The 17868-nt window shown below is 38.1% G+C and overlaps 1 protein-coding gene across 1 annotated transcript in view; it reads left to right on the top strand.

The window, feature by feature from the left end:
* Nucleotides 1–228: 228 nt before the first annotated feature.
* Nucleotides 229–17868, top strand: part of LOC150093018 (armadillo repeat-containing protein 7-like) — a 44416-nt gene continuing 26776 nt past the window's right edge. Inside the window, exons 1-2 of the mRNA XM_090413812.1 lie at nucleotides 229–476; nucleotides 14982–15080. Of these exons, the coding sequence (XP_090269938.1) occupies nucleotides 395–476; nucleotides 14982–15080 (181 nt within the window). The 5' untranslated portion in view covers nucleotides 229–394. The remainder of the gene's footprint in view (nucleotides 477–14981; nucleotides 15081–17868) is intronic.

The following is a 17868-nucleotide window of genomic DNA, read 5'->3' as shown; positions in this document are numbered from 1 at the left end:
CTAACATGGGATATTTTCTATGTGAACAATCTTTATTTTATTTTTCAGCTGGGGGGTGATAGTATTCATATTGCAAATAAGTTTATTGGGCTTGCAATGGGCTATGTTTGTAGTTGTCAATAGCCTACGATCATTAATGACAAACACGTATTACGGATTCATTAAATGTAAATATATGTAAGTATATTGTACTCTCATTATCCTATGCTTAGGTTGTGAGAAGTAGAACAAAGGAGCAATTTGATAACACTTGCACAGCGTTTTAATACATCTGGCAGTTATAGTTTAATGAAAACTAACTGATCGTGTTTGATTCCCTTTAGACGTAAATTTCGGCACCAATGCTATTGACAATATCATATAGTTTTACTTATCTTAATTCTTAAAATTTAATATGCCGCCGAGACGTGCACCACAAGAGAGGTTTTCATATTTACAACATCTCGTAACGGAATTTCAAGATACTGCATCGGAAGGTAAATTAAGTGGAAGAGGACGTTTTGAATGAAACTAGTTTTGTAGGATAGCTAACAGAATAAACTAGGAATAAGCAGTCCCGACGAAAAGTAGGGGGGAGGTGGCAAAAATTTTAAGGGCGTAAGTTTTTTTTTTTTTTTTTTTTTATATAATTCAGAGGACCTGATGAGTTTTATTCTCCAGGCGCAGCATTAGCTGTTGACACCTCTGGGGGAAAGGGGAGGATCAGCTTAGATATAATGAAACAAGTCCTAGTGCAGAATTCGAGGGTTGATTTACAAAAAATACCAGCTTCAAAAACTTTCGTGGTTCTTCCATAGTCCAGAGGTTGAGTTGCTTGATCATTGAAATACAGCAGAAAATACTTGACGGTACCAACTTGGGAAACATTTCTCTACAATTGCCCCGTATATCCGCCTTATACATCACTCAACTGTCTATGGTACTAGCTTATTCCATAGCCCTAGTTGCTTTGGCCATAATTCCCACCAAAATTTTCCTTTCAAAATTTATATAGTATTTAATGATCTATCACATTCATTCTTATGTTTATTTATTTTTTTATTTTATGCGAGATTTCACTCAATATTTGTTTTGGAATAAACAGGGCTCTTTCAATTTAGAGTTGCATTATAATGTACAATTTTTAGAGTTATCATAGTTTTCTCCATTTATCCTTCCGCACCTGAAGATTTTTGGGCCATCTGAATTCCATTTTTAATGAAAATGCTTCTACTGTTAAAGTCAGTTTTGTGCTTTTGTGTTATGCTTGTTTGCCAATATGTTACTTTGATGAACAGATATAATGGTTGATAAGTTACCTGTGGTCAGTATTCAGTGCAGTTCAATATTCATCTCCCATTTCTTTCCTTAAGTGATGTTTAGATATATCACTTATTATTATTATGTGATATATTGACCTCTAAAGAGTTCAAGAAACATTGTGGGAGGGCAGGCACACTACTCCATGTTCACCATCTATGCTGTTCTGTTCTCAGTCTTTTCACTCAACACCAATTACTGCACGCTAATGGTATTTTTTTTTTGTCTAAACTGTGCATATTTTCTGTCTGAATTTGTCTGTGCTGGATGAAAAATGCAAGTATCTGGAAAAAACAAAAACACCTGCTACTCTGTATGAGATTGGCCAACTCTCCAACTGAAGGTGAGTTAGCTAATTCTCAACTCCCACACACTATCACTTTGATAATTCCCCTTTTTGCATTCATTGCAACAGTATTGGCCCATGTTCCAGTGCTTGCTATAATGTTAGTTACCTCTGCTTCTTCACATTCATTTTTTCAAGTTTTTTAACATATGTACCCCATTTAAGTGCAGGCTATCTTTCATTATAAATCTTAAAATCCTTCAAAATCACCTGTACATCTACAAGTAGGACACCATTCATTCCTCCTATAATACACACACACAATGCTTGGAAAGAAGTCAGTGGACACCTCCATGGGTAAGGTGTGATGTAAAGAGTCATGTATTTGTAGCCAGTATAAATTTGGAGGAATATGATGATCCCAAGTCATTGCAACTGTATCTGAGTGAAATGGCTATGAGAAGGGAACTGATGGAGTTTGAAAGACACATTGTGATAGGATGCCATGTTGGAGGCCTATCTGTGTGGCAGATTGCCAATTTGTCAACAGTCAGTGATACCATACCGAGATGGAAGTGCAGGGAGTCAACTGCAATTGTTAGCCACAGTGGACAACCCACCACACTCGCTGAACATCAGCATAGGGTGCTACAAAAAATAATATGTAAAAATTACCATTCAGGATGCCTGGCGAATGTCTTACCAGAGTGTGTAACCCCAAATATGAAATTCGGAGGTGGTGGTGTGATGGTTTGGTCCTGTGTTTCCTTGTTTGGGCTTATTTGTGGTGCCACAAACATTGAACTCAGAGATGTATCTGAACATTCTGGATAATGCAATGTTTCCTGCTTTGTGGGTGTTTCTATGGAACTGACCATTGTCTCTTTCAGAAAGGCAATGCACAAGGCTGTTGCTATAACTGTTTGTAGACAAGAAAGTTACCACACTTTACTGGCCTCCACAGATTCCTGATCTCAAACATATTGAACATTGGTCAAGGGACATTTGCCTCACACAGTCCAGGAACTCATTCATATCTACAGGAAGAATGGTCCAAAATTCCCATTGATTGCTATTGTACACTTGTGGAAAGTATGCCCTGTAGGATTGCTGCAGTCATTGTAGCAAAAGAGGTCCTAAATCTTATCAAGTTGGGCATCATTGCCATTTGTTCCTTACACTATGGTATCCATTGACTTCTTTTCAAAGTGTATAAATAACATTATTTAATAGTTTTACACCACAGAAAAAAGATAAAAAATCCTCTCAGGTTTTATTTTCTCCCTCCAACAAATTAAATAAGGATTCTGATAATAATAAAACAAAATATTGCCATTCATTACAAAAATGGTGCCAAGACAAATGTTTCCAATTAGAGACCGGTTTGTATTTGTAGTTAAGATATCATTAAGTTGATTTAGACCAGGATACAAAATTGGGTTGATAAACATAGGATTGATCCTGACTGAAGGTTATGTAGGTTTGTAAAAGGGAGATCTTACCTCAGCCATTTAGTTGCATTTATGATAAAGGTGATGAATGTGTTGGATAAGGGTGACTCCAATTGATTTTTTGGACTTGGTGAAATATTTTGCAGATTGCTGCACACAGCCATTTGAGAGGCATTGATAATAGACTTAGTGAGATGGAGTGAACATCAGTTGTCTGACAGGTCCCAGCAAGTTATTTATTGGGGGTGGGCAGTGTCTCAGAAAAGGAAGGCAGTCATTTGTAGCTCCATGTGGTTGTATTCTTGGGCCACTGCTGTTTAACTTACGTGTTAATGATTTACTTATGATTTGATAAGGATATTCACTTATTTGCTGATGATGCAAAGTTGGAGAGTTATAAGAGATGATGGCGATTGGAATCTGCACAGTTTTGTATAGCTGAGTGAAATTGTTTGTTTGATGTTGCTAAGTTCAAGGGTTATTCCAAAGCTTTCGACAGTGCATGGCATTGAGGCCTGCTAAACAAATTGACATTCTTTGGTCTCCATGCCATGTGTAATTGGGTAACCACTGGTCTTTCTCTATGAGTCACATTAGGTGGCTTCTCTTTGAGCTTTACCAAGCAATGCTGGAGTGCCTCAAGGCTCTGGCACCTACTCTTGTGCATAAATGACCTATTCACAGTTGCCACTAATCCTATCCATAGTTTTGCTGACGACAGTATTCTCCACTCATCCTACATGCAGTACTCTGCATGTAGGATGAGTGGATTTTTTTTTTTCTCCACAACAAACCATGCAGTACTCTGACATCTCAGGCTACAAGATCATCTACAACCAGTGCCCTAAACATTGGTCTTCATATTATCTTCAATGGGACAAGTCTGTATTACATTAGGACTGTTATTTCCTTTTCTTGCTACATGCTCAACAAAATTAACAAAACACTTAGAAAATGTGGTGTAACTTATATAGTTTGTGATGAAGCAGGATAAAATTTGGTATGGGGGTGGTGTACAATAGAATAACAATGAAATGAGGAGACTGACAAATGTCAGACAGGTATAAAGAACGTTACATAGAGGTGTATAAAATTCCAAAAAATCACATAACCAGAAGTTAATACAGTACACTCAAAAATATGGTCACTTAACATCAGTGTCTAATAGCCAAACAGACCTGAAAGCAGTGACCATACTTGATATAAGGATGTCTATAAGATTCTGTGGCAACAAATACCATTTATCCACTAGAGCAGACTTTAGCTCATCAAGTGACCAAGGCAGTGGCTGTTGGCATGCAATGCCAAGGCCATCCCACTCATGTTTAATTGGATTTAAGTGTGGTGATCATGCTGTCCACTTTGGTGAAGTCATTGGATATCTTCACTTTCAAGATATCCCTTCCACCACTTGAGCTCTATGAGCAGTGGCATTGTCATGCATGAAAAGAAAATCTAGGTCAATTGCAAAGTTGCACATAGGGTTTGGGCATCAGCATTTCTATCAAAAACATGAAGAGTGGTGCTGCCATTGATCATTATTCCACCCCATACATGAACACTGTCTCCATCCTCCCTTTTTCTGATGTAGGAGGGATGGCACCTCATTCTCTCCACATCAAATAAAATCAATTTGTAAGTTTAAAATGGGACTCATCAGAGGACTGTATTACCATTTGTCAGAATTCTAAGTTACGTGTTCATGGCATCAGTTTTAACAAACCATTTAGTAGTTTGTGGTTAATGGGATACAAAACCTTGGATAGAGTCCACTTGAATTGAGCATTCTTAACACAGTCTGGTTGGAAATGTTTTTACCTATCTGCAGCAACCTCAAAAGACAGTGACAGGACATTGTTGGGTTGAGTCTTACTGTTAGAGCCAGATGGCATTCTGTTCTCATGGACACAGCCCTTGGGTGACCTTGACCAACTTGTGTTGTAACGTGTCTTATATCCTGAAGCTGTTTCCATAGTGATGACTTTGACACTTCATGGCATTAAGCTAGTGTGCACCTTTGCTTGCAACTTCCAGCTTCAGGTTATCCAACCTGCCATCTCAAAGAATCATCTAAACGATGATTAATTTCCATCCTGAAAGTACTGAAGATGTGGCCTACTTACTGTGCAAAGGTGGAAGATTTATGGGTTACAGAAATTGGTTGACAGGTAGTAAAAAGGTGATATGATTGGGTCATGGAATGCTTGAGGAAAGCAGTAGCACACTGCATACCCAACATTAGGAAGATAAATCAGATGGGAGTTAAATGGATAATTAACATCGTTAAAAGCAGGATTTGTAAAACAGAGTTGACATAGAGTGAATATAAGGAGAAATCTGATAAGCAATTTCATGAGTAGTACCAAACACAGGCTAGACGAGTGATCAATGTGATAAGAAAGAATTTTTGAAATGATACCATGACAGAAATAGTTGAACTGGCCAAAGGAAATTCTAGAGTTCTTTCACTATGTTGCAAGTAAAAGGAAGAAGAATTATAGAAGGATTATCAATATCATGTGCCTCTGCCAAAGATTCATTGCAGGAGAGTAGCACCCCTCCATCTATGCACATTATCATCCACTGCCACCTAATTGTATTTTCTGTCTATAAATTTTGTGGTTACTCTGGTTGATTTGCCTGTGTGACTTTAATAAATTGAGATGATAGGAAGTTAAAGTGCAAGAAATAATTGAATTATTGAGTGTGTTCTTTATGAGGATGTATCATTAAGAAATTGGTTGATAGGTAGTAAAGGGGTAATATGATTGAGTCATGGAATGTTTCAGGAAAGCAGTAGCACACTGCATATACAATATTAGGAAGATAAATCAGGTGGGAGCTAAATGGATAATTAACATCATTAAACAAGATTTGTAAAACAGAGTTGCCATAGAGTGAATATAAGGAGAAATCTGATGAGCAATTTCATGAGCAGTTCCAAACACAGGCAAGAGGAGTGATTAGTGTGGTAAGAAAGAATTTTTGAAAGATACTGTGACAGAATGGTTGAGCTGGCCAAAGTCAATTCTAGAATTCTTTCATTATGTAGCAAGTAAAAGGAAGAAGAATTATTGATATAATTATGTACCTCCACCAAGGACTCATTGCAGAAGGGTAGCACCCTTCCATCTACACTACTTTCTTTATCTATGCACATTACCATCTACTGCCACCTAATGGTATTTTCTGTCTGTAAATTTTGTGGATACTCTGGTCGATTTGCCTGTATGACTTTAATAAATTGAGATGATATTAAAGTACAAGAAATAATTGAATTATTGAGCATGTTCTTTCTGAGGATGTATTATTCAGGAGCAGGATATGATTCACTAAGCCTCAGCACTTGCAAGGTTATTATTATTATTACAGGTATCTCCATGGAGTCAATAGACTCATAGCAGGAGACCCAAACTATCAAAACAATATCTATCATATCTCTTCTTGAATTCATTTACAGACAAAGAATTCACAACTGAGTCAGGCAATGCATTCCACTCATTCACCACCCTCCAGGTGAAAAACTTCGTTCTCAAATCCTTGTTAACCACACTTTTCCTTAATTTCCAGGGATGACCTCTTGTTCTTCCATCACTGTCACACAGCCGAAATATTTCCCCTACATCAATCTTATAAAAACCTTTTAGTAATTTAAATGTTTCTATCATATCCCCTCTTCTCTGTCTATCAACCAACCTGTGCAATCCACAAGCTCTCAATCTATCAATGCAGGGTGCAGTTTTTACATCACTCACCAACTTAGAGAGCCTCCGTAGCTCAGTCAGTATAGACGAAGCACTTTGGTCAGAAAGGCCTGGGTTCGATTCCCGTCACTGCTGGGAATCGAACCCAGGTCTGTGAATTGGTCTGTGAGGAACCTTTATGTGGTCTCTTTTGATGAAAGGTGAGTTAGCCAGTCTCATACACAGGTAGGGTTTTTTTCACCCGGAAACTCAGGTTTTTCGTCCCACAGAACAGGCAAACCAGCCCCATGAACACGTGGATTACAGTCATGAATATGTCTCAGCCATATACTGGTCCTGAGCGTGGGCAAAATTGGGGGGTTGGGTATCCTCAATGGTGAACTACCCTGTAAAAATCTCGCCAGGAGTACTTTGTGGGCAACAATGCCTACAAAGTCACCTACAGTTGGAAACAACTGAAAGGGAAAATCAGATCACCAAATTAGTCACTCTCCTCTGAACCCTCTCCACAACCTCCTCATCTCCAAGGAATCCAGGTGACCAGATTTGAGCACAGTAATCCAAATGTGGAAGTATCAACACCTCATAAAGGGGAATAATAACCTCTTTCTCTCTGGATGTTAGTGTGTTCTTCAATAACCAAGTAATCCTATGTGCAATCTTGGACACCTTAGCAATGTGTCCTCCAAACTTCATCTCCCTATCCACCAACACCCCTAAAGTTCATATCCTCATCAATCTCTTGGAGTACTGTTCCATCAATGTAGAACACAACTGGTAATCTTCTAATCCTAAAATGCATAACTTTAACTTTCCTACATTGAACTGTCTGTCTGTTCACTGGGCATCTACAGATGCCGTATGGTCACTCCGATGCTCGATGATGTTCCACACTAGGCCTCGCCATGTAGTCCTGTTGTTTGCCCTTCTGGCAGCCTCAACTCTCTGAAAATCAGTCACTCCACACACGCCATCCATCCATCTCATTGATGGTCTACCCCTGCCTCTTTTTCCAGGAACATTACCTTCTATTACTGTTCTGAGAAGTCCTCCTTCCATCCTTTCTATGTGTCCAAAATATTTTAATTTTCTTCTGTCAATATCCTTAAGGAGCCTTAAAGTTCTACTAATCTTTTCTAACACCCATTCATTTGTACGCCTTTCAGTGTATGATATCCTCAACAGCCTTCTGTAACACCACATCTCAAAAGCAGATATCCGTTTCTTATCTGACTTCTTTAGGTTCCAAGTCTCGCATCCATAAGTTGCTGTTGGAAAAACAACTGCATCCAAAATTCTCAACTTTGTTCCCATGGAGATAGATCCATCCTTCCAGATTTTAGACAGGTCTCTGACTGTTGTTTTAACCATTCCTAACCTTTTTCTGAAATCTTCTGAACAGCAATTCTTCACATTAATAATGGATCCCAGGTACTCAAACTTGCTGACTTCCTCAATTCTTTCTCCATTAAGATACATTTGTTTCTCAAGAGCTTCTCGGTTTGTTTTTCCTTTGAGAACCATGATGTTTGTCTTGCTAGAATTGAGTTGAAGTCCTCTGTTATTACTGATCTTGTTAACTTTGTCAAGAATTAGTCCTAGTTCTTCCATGTCATTACAAAGGAGTACTGTATCATCAGCGTACCTCAGATTACTGATCAATCTACCTCCTATCGTAATTCCTGTCCTGAGCTCATGCAATGCTTCACGCATGATGTCCTCTGCATATACAGGGTGTTCGGGATAAATTTGACATATTTATAATTAATTATATTTTTCCGTAAGTTACATGTATTAACACACACTTCTCTTCATTTAAAAGTTTGGACCCTTCTTCATTCATATACAAGATGTCAGAAAGGATGGATAGCTGGAACCCACCTGAATCATGGAAGAGAATAACTTGTATCATGATGATTCGTGCCCGCCATCAAAATAAGGATATTACGACTGCTGCCCAATGCTCCCTGAATACAGTAAAAACAATCAGGCATGAACTAGAGACTTGCAATGGTGACTACGAGGATGTAGCAAGAAGAAAGATCCCTAGCAGACGATCTGATTGCGTTCGTACAGCAGAATTCCTCGCAAATCTGCAGGAACAGGTGTTGAAGAACCCTGGCATTGGAATTCGGGCTTTGTTCGTGGAGTTGCTAACTGTAGTCAAGCCCTGGATAACAAGGGTAGCCAATGGTAGGCCGTATGTATGGCAGCAGGATTCGGCCCCTTGCCACACCTCTGGGAAAAGTCAAAAATGGTTGTCTGAAAATTTCTACGACTTCACCAGTCCAAATGTTTGGCCTCCAAACTCCCCAGACCTTAACCCCATGGATTATTTTGTATGGGGCGCAGTTGAAAAAGACACCAATCGCACTTCCAGTAATACAAAAGCCCAGTTAATGGATAAAATTAAAACAGTTTTTGCGGCCCTTCCCAGGGAGACTGTAGCATCAGCTTGTTCGAGGTTCCGAAGCAGAATTGAAGCTGTGATCGATGCTAATGGTGGTTATTTTGAGTAAATCTTGTTGATAGTATTGTAATTAACTCTGCCTGTAATGTTTTTTTGTCAATTCATTAAATTTAATAGATACAAAGAAGATTTTCTTTTTCCTTACGAAACTGTCAAATTTATCCCGAACACCCTGTATACTAAACAAGTGAGGAGAAAGTAAACATCCTTGTCTAACTCCTTTTCCAACTTGAAGCCAGTCAGTCAATCCAACACCTGTTCTTACTGTGGCTTCTTGCTCCTTATACAAGTTGGCTATCAACCTGATCGTGTGTTGAGGAAAACCCATTCTTTTCATTACTTCCCACGGTTTCACATGCTCAACACAGTCAAAAGCTTTAGAGTAATCTAAGAAACATATTACCAGAGGGAGTCTGAATTCTTTATATTTTTCTATTATCTGTCTAAGGCAAAGGATCTGATCTCTGGTGCCCCTACCTTTCCTAAAACCTGCTTGTTCCTCGGGCATCTCTGCATCAACTTTGGCCTCAATCCTATTTAGCATGATCTTTAATAAAATTCTGCTTGCATGAGATATCAAACTAATAGTTCTATAATTCTTGCATGCCTTCATATCACCTTTCTTGTGTAGTGGTATGAAAACTGACTTCTTCCAGTCTCTAGGCCATGATCCTGTCTCCCATATCCTTGTAATCAATCTATGAAACACTCTTATCCCTCCATCTCCTGTGGCCTTAATTAACTCTGCTGGGATTTCATCTGCACCTGGGGCCTTATTGCTGTTGATCTACTTAATTGCTCTTTCAACTTCATGCTTAAGTGGAGGAGGTTCCAAATCAAAATTTTCTTGGTGGGAGGACTTCACATTTTCTTTATCCACTCTGCTGTACAGTTCCTCATAGTATTCTTTCCATCTGTTTTTGATTTCCAACTCTTCTGTTAGTAATGATCCATTCCTGTCTTTGATGACATTCAATTTAGGTTTGAACTTGTGCTTTAAGTCACGAACTAAATAAAACATCCTTTTATAATTCTCATCTGGAACTCTATTTCTTCACATTTATTAGTATAGAACTTTTCCTTATCCTACTTGATGGCTCTTCTGATTTCTCTATGTAATCTCTTGTATTCTTCGGGCCCTGTGTCTCTTTGTTTTTCCAACCGCCTTCTTTTGATTAGTTCCCATGTTGAATCTGATATCCATGGGTCTCTTGGTTTTCTTATTGGACCGAGATACATCTTCGCTGTATCCTGTATTATCATCTTGACTCCTTCCCAAAGCATTTCTGGTGAGATTTCCTCATTGGTCTCCAAAAAATCATCCAGCCGAGTTGTTTCTTCTGTGAATCCACTAGGAATTACTCTAACATCCAATTTAGTGGAATGTGCCTGACCTGGAAGTCTTCAGAGTCTTAGTCTTACTTTGGCTCTTACCAGCTGATGGTCTGTGCCACAATCTGCTCCAGGACAAGTATGCACATCAGAGATGCTTGTCTTCCACCGCTGGAGAGCCAGGATGTAATCAATCTGGTGCCTTGACCTATCAATGTTGGATGTCCAAGTATAGGTCCGTCGTGGATGTTTCTGGAAGCAGGTATTGGTAATAACTAATCTGTTAGCACAGGCAAATTCCAACAGTCTTTCACCATGGGTGTTACGTTCACCCAGACCAAACATGCCACACTCCGGCCTGACTCTCATACTCTTTCCCACTTTTGCATTTAAGTCTCCTAAGATGTACAGTATGTCTCTCCTTGGTAGGCAGTCCAAAACAGTTTGCAAGTTTTCATAGAATTCTTCACTCTCTTCTTCAGGCCTATCCGTGTGGGGTGCATAAACTACCACAATTGATACATTGGTAGGCTGAGCCTTAAGTCTAATGGAGAGTATCCTATCATTAATGGGATTATAACCAAGAAGGCTTCTTGCCTGAGTTGTCATCAGTATCACAGCTACCCCATGATGTTTTGAGTCACCACCTGAGTAAATAACTAGCTTACCATCCTGTCTTTTGAAGTGACCTTCTCCATTCCATCTGGTCTCTGTAATTCCCAAGATGTTAATTTTATACCTATACATCTCTTTACAGACAATCTCAGGAGTACCCATCTGTAAACCCTGGACATTCCATGTACCTATGTAAAATTTCTTTCTAAGATTAATCTTATACATTATGTGTTGCTCATTTACGGTATCACTGACTTTTGATGGAGACTGTAATATACTTCTCGAACAGGACCCTCTGCCTAAGCCCTGAATGCGGCTCTGATTATTCTGCGCGACAGCCGATGCAGCATGAGATGCGTTATTAGGCACAATCATAGTAGCATTGAGCTGACATCCATTATATTCCGAGTCAACCATTTTGCCAGCTTATTTAAATCATCCTGCAAACTCTCAACATTGGCTTGTGGCCCTTCAAGCCATTTCCTATATCATTTATGTACAAATTAAACAATAACGGCCCAAGCACAGAGCCCTGAGGCACAACACTGGTCACCTGCCTCATCCTGAACTCTGCTCCTCCATACACCCACTTTCTGGTATCTCTCTCTCTCTTTGAGCCATTCTTTTATCCATATCACCAGTTTAGTATCCATCTTCATCTGCTCCAATTTGCACAACAGTATTCCATGGGGTATCCTGTCAAAAGCCTTAGAAAAATCCAGACATACCACTGAGTAGCCATTTCCTTTGTCCAACTCAGATGTCATTCTATTATAAAAAGTTAATAAATTGCTAAGGCAGGATCGACCTTTAACAAAACCATGTTGGTCCCTATAGAATATATTCCGAGTCAACCATTCTTGAATTCTGTCTTGAACCAACTTTTCCAATACTTTTACCACCACTCCCAAGATGGTGAATGGTCTGTAATTAACTACCACAATTTTAGAGCCACCTTTATGCAAAAGAACTACTTTGCCTTCCTTCCACTCCCTAGGGACCATACCAAAGTTCAAACTTAAGTTAAATTACGAAGTAAGAGGCATTGACAATTCCTTTGTACATTCACGCAACACCTGAGCTGGTATTCCATTTAAACCTACAGCAGTGTTTGCCTTTAAATTCTGCCATATACTAAGTACCTCTGATTTATTATCTTCAATTCTCACATTAGTTATTGCTACAGGTACAGAGATATCCTCACTTGGGTGATAGACTTTTGAAAAGTGATCACTCAGTAACTACTATTACACCTGAATTGGTCACCTCAATACCATCAGCACCCACTAAGGTTATCCTTCAAAAGTCATTCTTTCTTTTACTTGCTACATAGTGGAAGAACTCTTTGGGATTACCCTTGATCTCCTTGGCTAAGGTCTTCTCATAATCTGATTTAGCTTACTATGCTGGTAACCTTCCTAGCTTGAACCTTGTACTGCTCATGGGTGTACTGATCGCCTTTCTCCATAACATTTTCTTTTTTTTTGCAGATCAAGCTTGATACTACTACTACTTAACTATCTAACGGCTACCTTGTTTGTCTTCCTCACCATGGGGATACATTCTGATATTGCTAATTTGTGCAACAGTAAATTTAATCAATCAACCATAGGGTATCTTGTCAAAAGGCTTCCTCAGATACCCGCTGATTTTATCCCATGCACTACTAACATCTTTCCCCTGTAATATATTCTGCCATGGGATGGCTGTAAGCTCACTCCGAAATTTGTTATAATTACCAAATCTGTAGTTCTGTATATACCCCTTCTTAAGAGAGAAATCCACAAATTTTGCAACCTCCCAAGTCAATACCATGATCGCTCTCACCAATTGGAGGTAACGAAGACACCTTATTTATGCATATGTCCTCTGATCCAATGGCCAGGTCCAACACTCTCACACCACGAGTCCCTTCAGTTATGTGCTGTTTCAATTAATTATATAAATTCCATTTCCTTTTTTGCCATGTGATATTTCCTACTTCCAATTGATATCACCATAATTAAAATCCTCCGTAATAATCACTAACCCTGCACTCATTGCACTAATTTGTTGCTACATGAATTCAATATCACCCCCCCCCCCCTCTGGCCTAGAGCAGCAACTAACTGTATATTTGGTTGCATTGGTCACTATTTCACACCAGACTGCCTCAAATGAACTATCATTCACATGTTTATCCTCTTGATATACTACTTTCTTTGGCTGCAACTCATCAGTTATCATCAATAGTACTCCTCCCCCCACCCCCGCTCTATCTTCTCTGAAAATACTGTACATATCATTCAATTCTAGTAACCACATCTTCTTCTGACTAATGCCAAAAATTCTTCCCTCTTATTTTGAATGCTTCTTGCATTAGTATACAAAAATTGCAGATTCCCTTTAGTTCTTGTACCAGCTTTAGAACTGATCTACAGCATGGGACTACTAAATTAGAACCACTAATTTAGTAGTCCCATGCTGATTTTTATCCACTCTATTCTGCAATTTATATTACGAATAAGGATCAACAAATATACAATCACTGCATAAGTTTTTTCCCTCTTACACTCAACCTTTTCAATTTTAGTTGCCCTGCCCAGTTACATCAACTTGTTCAGAAAATAGTAACTTCTTCAATCGCTTATGGCCTTCCATGTTCAGATGCAACCCATCTCTTGCATACAGCTGCATTTTGCCTTCAAACACACTCCAGACATCAACAAATTCCAGACCTCTTTTTTTTGCACATTCTTGCATTCATTATCATCGCTCATCTACTTAACTCATAATTGTCAAAATGAGGCAGCGCACACACACACACACACTATCCTCCCTTTGACAGTTTTCTTCTTCATGATATCTAACAATGTTCTTAAATCTTTTGCTATCCAATTAATGCTACCACTTAGGTCATTTGTATCCACCATAATTATCATCTTTTCTGCATCATGCCCTCTCTTTATTGCTAAAGTCACTCTCTCTCTTGTTCCACCAGCCAAGCACTCATCAGGCATACTGCTCTCCATACCCTTAATCATAGAACCACCATATATTGTACCAATCATAACTTCATTCAAATCCAAACAAGAGTTACTCACGGCCTCGTTTTCTATACTATTCAGCATGACTTTTCCAGTTTCATTACTTTTTCTCAATGCTCTTTTACTTACTCCTTCACTTTCATGACATTGTGGTTCTTCTAGACCTCTTGTGCTTTCATTCTGTTGACTGCCAATCACTCCCATACTATTTATTACTTAATCGTTCACCAAAGACTCTCCCTTACTTAATCCTGTTCTAGTTACTAGAAGGTTCCAAGACTTTTATATCACCCTAAAAAAGGATGATGATATTGTGATTTTGATACAGGCTTCTTAATTCTGTGATGTTGCTTTTTGATAGGCAATAATTTATTATAAAGGATGCACGAAGTAATCTGGTGGTTAACTCCTTTTCTTGAGATAAAAACTTTTAACCTTTTCAATAGTTGTCATTATGTCAACTTTTGGAACATGTCATATGGTCATGGGATAGCCAAATTCTTTGCTCAAAATTGAAGATTCTATGTCATTAAGTTTACAGTTGGAAAAATTATCACAGCTTACATTGTGGGAATAATGATTAGTGTGGGCCTCTCATGGTGTATCTGTAGATGCATGGAGATGCCTGAATAATAATGAGTAAATGCATCAAAATGTTTAAGTTATCTCTGTTTGCCATCAAGAAATGGTACTAAGTGTGCTGACAATTTCAGGTATTAATTTTCATGAATGCATTCAGTTTGGATATCCTGCTAATTCATTATATTTCTTCTAATAATTTTCATTTTATTATTACAGAAGCAAAGGAACAAGTATTAGCAAATCTAGCAAATTTTGCATACGATCCTGCCAACTATGCCTATATTTATCAGTTAAATATCATATCTTTGTTTTTAGGTAAGTAAAAAAAAAATGTTATTTCATTTCATTTGCATTTGTATTAATTAAATATTTTGATTGTTATAGTCAACTTTTATCCTTGTCAGAAGCAAAGGAACATAAATGTCTTATAGAACAGCACTAATGCTATGTTTTTATTATTATTATTAACATTCGACTTCCATGGAGTCAGACTGATCATGGCAGGTACACACTAGTGCACACAATGCTCATCAAACGTGCCTTAAACTGATTTTATGTGTCTACACATACAACACACTCAGGCAATGCATTTCACTCTCCATGCAAAGGACCTTCTTCTCACTCCTCTGCTCATATCCTCTTTATACAGTTTCCAGTGATGGCCTCTTGTTCTACCCCTCTCTCATTTTGTGAAAAATCGCTTCCATGTTAACCTGATAACAACCCCTAACTAGCTTATATGTCTCAATAACATTCTCCCTCTTCCTCTTATTCACGAGGCTTTTCAGTTTACATTCTCTCAATCTGCTCTCATACTCCACGTTCCAAAGACCACTGACAACCTTTGTGAATCTTCTCTGGACCTTTTCCTATATCTTCATCACCATGAAAATCCAGTGACTATATATCTTCATCACCATGAAAATCCTGTGCACAATAATCCATATGAGGCCTGATCAAGGCCTCATATGGCCTTTTTATTGTGATTTCTCACAAAAGATTGTAAACCTGTAGTACTTTAATACCATGAGTGGGTATTAAAAAATTCCTTAGAATTTTTTAAAATTAATTTTATATATAAATATATTTATTTATTTATTTTTTACATAAAAAAAAAACTTGCTCTGGATATCAAACATGGAACTTTTTCAAGCCACTTGAGGCTTCCATTAAGCAGGAAAAGCCTCACACTAGATTGTGAAATTCATCCTTCCCCCCCGAAAAATAATCAGAAACAACCATGCTCATAGAGAGATTTGAATCTGCAACCTGTTAGTTGCAGAAGAGATACACTAACCATTTGGCCAACCTAGCTTGCAAATTATAATAGAAAATTATCAAAAAAGTCTCAGATAAAAAGACACTTTTTAATAGTTTGCCAGTGCTGCTATGATAAGAAGTACTCTAACATGTAGGGATAAGGAAGTGGTTGTGCCACTGTATAAAGCACTGGTCAGACCATGTTTGGACTATTATTATGCTCAAATCTGGTCACCTGGTTGTCAGTGTGATGTGGAGCCATTGGAGAGGATCCAGAGGTGAGTGATGAAGACAATATCAGGACTTTGGACTGCTGGCTATGGAGAGAGGTTGAAAAAATATGGATTGCAGAGTTTGGTGGATAGGAGGAAAAGAGGTGATACAATAGAGACATTTAAGTTAATGGAAGGATATTATCAGATTAATGAGGAACTTTATCTGGTCTCTTTCGACTAAAGGTGAGTTAGCTGGTCTCATATGGAGCCAGAGATTTTTTTTTCACCTGGAAGATTGGAGTTTTTCATCCCTCAGAAAGGCACGAATGCACATGGATTTACACCATGAATACTTATGACAGTATTGTGGAAGAGATTGGGTCCTTACCACATCTCGTTATGCCCATAGTCATCCATGAGTCACATCATGGTAGCCAACCTCCTGGATAGGAGATGACACACACTAATGGGGGGGGGGGGCTTTAATAAGCAAAATAGTTGTCTCACAACAACAGCAAAAAAAAAATCATCCACCACCTAAATACTTTCATAAACATCCTTACCACTATTATTTGAACCTACAGATTGTTTACTGAAGAGTAGGTATGTTATCCACTTGGCCACTTGGTATGAATGAAGTTATGCAAGGAAGGAAAATGCTATAATGACTAGAAGTGAAAGAACCAGAGAGTATGTAGTTTTTCAGTAACCTAGATGTTAATAAAGTTATGGAGATTGAGGACATATGAACTTGTATTATTAGGGAATATGCAAAAAGAGTTGGCTGTGTCCTTAACCAGGTTGCTTAATAAAGGTCTTGCAATAGGGAGAATCACTAGAGTGTACTGCTGTACAAAGGTGGTGCTAGAACAGATAATTATAAACCAATCTGTATATCTGCATTTTTTTAAATTTAATTTTATTTTTTTTATGTAACTTCCTGACTAAAACAGTATTAAGACTGAAATTTTGGTTATCAGGGGATGTTGAAGAAATATAAATTTCAGATTGGTAAAAGAGAAGTGATATGATAAAGGTATTTAAGCAGGTGAGGAGATTTTACAGGATTAATACATGAAATTTCTAGTTGGCTAAGTGGATAGCATACTTGCTTCCCAGCCAATGATCTGTAGGTTCGAATCACAGTGGTATGGATGTTTGTGAAAGTATTTATGTGATTGATGATTTTAGTTACTGGTATGAGACTATTATTATTAATATTATGTAACACTTCCAGGGAGGGCATCTACTCTATAATTCTCCATCTCCACCACTTGCAACTACCTTCATCATCTACATCAACGTCATCTTGCCTACCACCACCACTAGTGTTTTCACAGACAATCACAAACATGGCGGGATTCGAACCTGCAACCTTTTGGCTGGAGAGAGGATACGCTAACCACTTGGCCAATGAGGCTGGCCAATAAAGACTACTACTGTACTTATTAAAGACCCAAAGTGGCTTATAAAAATACCCTATTTGATCTCTAGAGCAGGATACCAATTATCTATTGCTTAGTCCCTACAGTACTAATATATTGTAGGTTTATCCTTTCATGGCTGGAATTCACGTTAAAAATAAATAACTATATATATATATATATATTAAAGAATAAATATTTAAT

The sequence above is a fragment of the Typopeltis vanoorti genome, chromosome 24 (assembly GCF_054136105.1).
Source record: "Typopeltis vanoorti isolate ZY-2024b chromosome 24, IOZ_Tvanoo_1.0, whole genome shotgun sequence".
Lineage (NCBI taxonomy): Eukaryota > Metazoa > Arthropoda > Arachnida > Uropygi > Thelyphonidae > Typopeltis > Typopeltis vanoorti.
The sequence above is the reverse complement of the archived record's forward strand: the minus strand, read 5'-3'. Positions and strand labels throughout refer to the sequence as shown.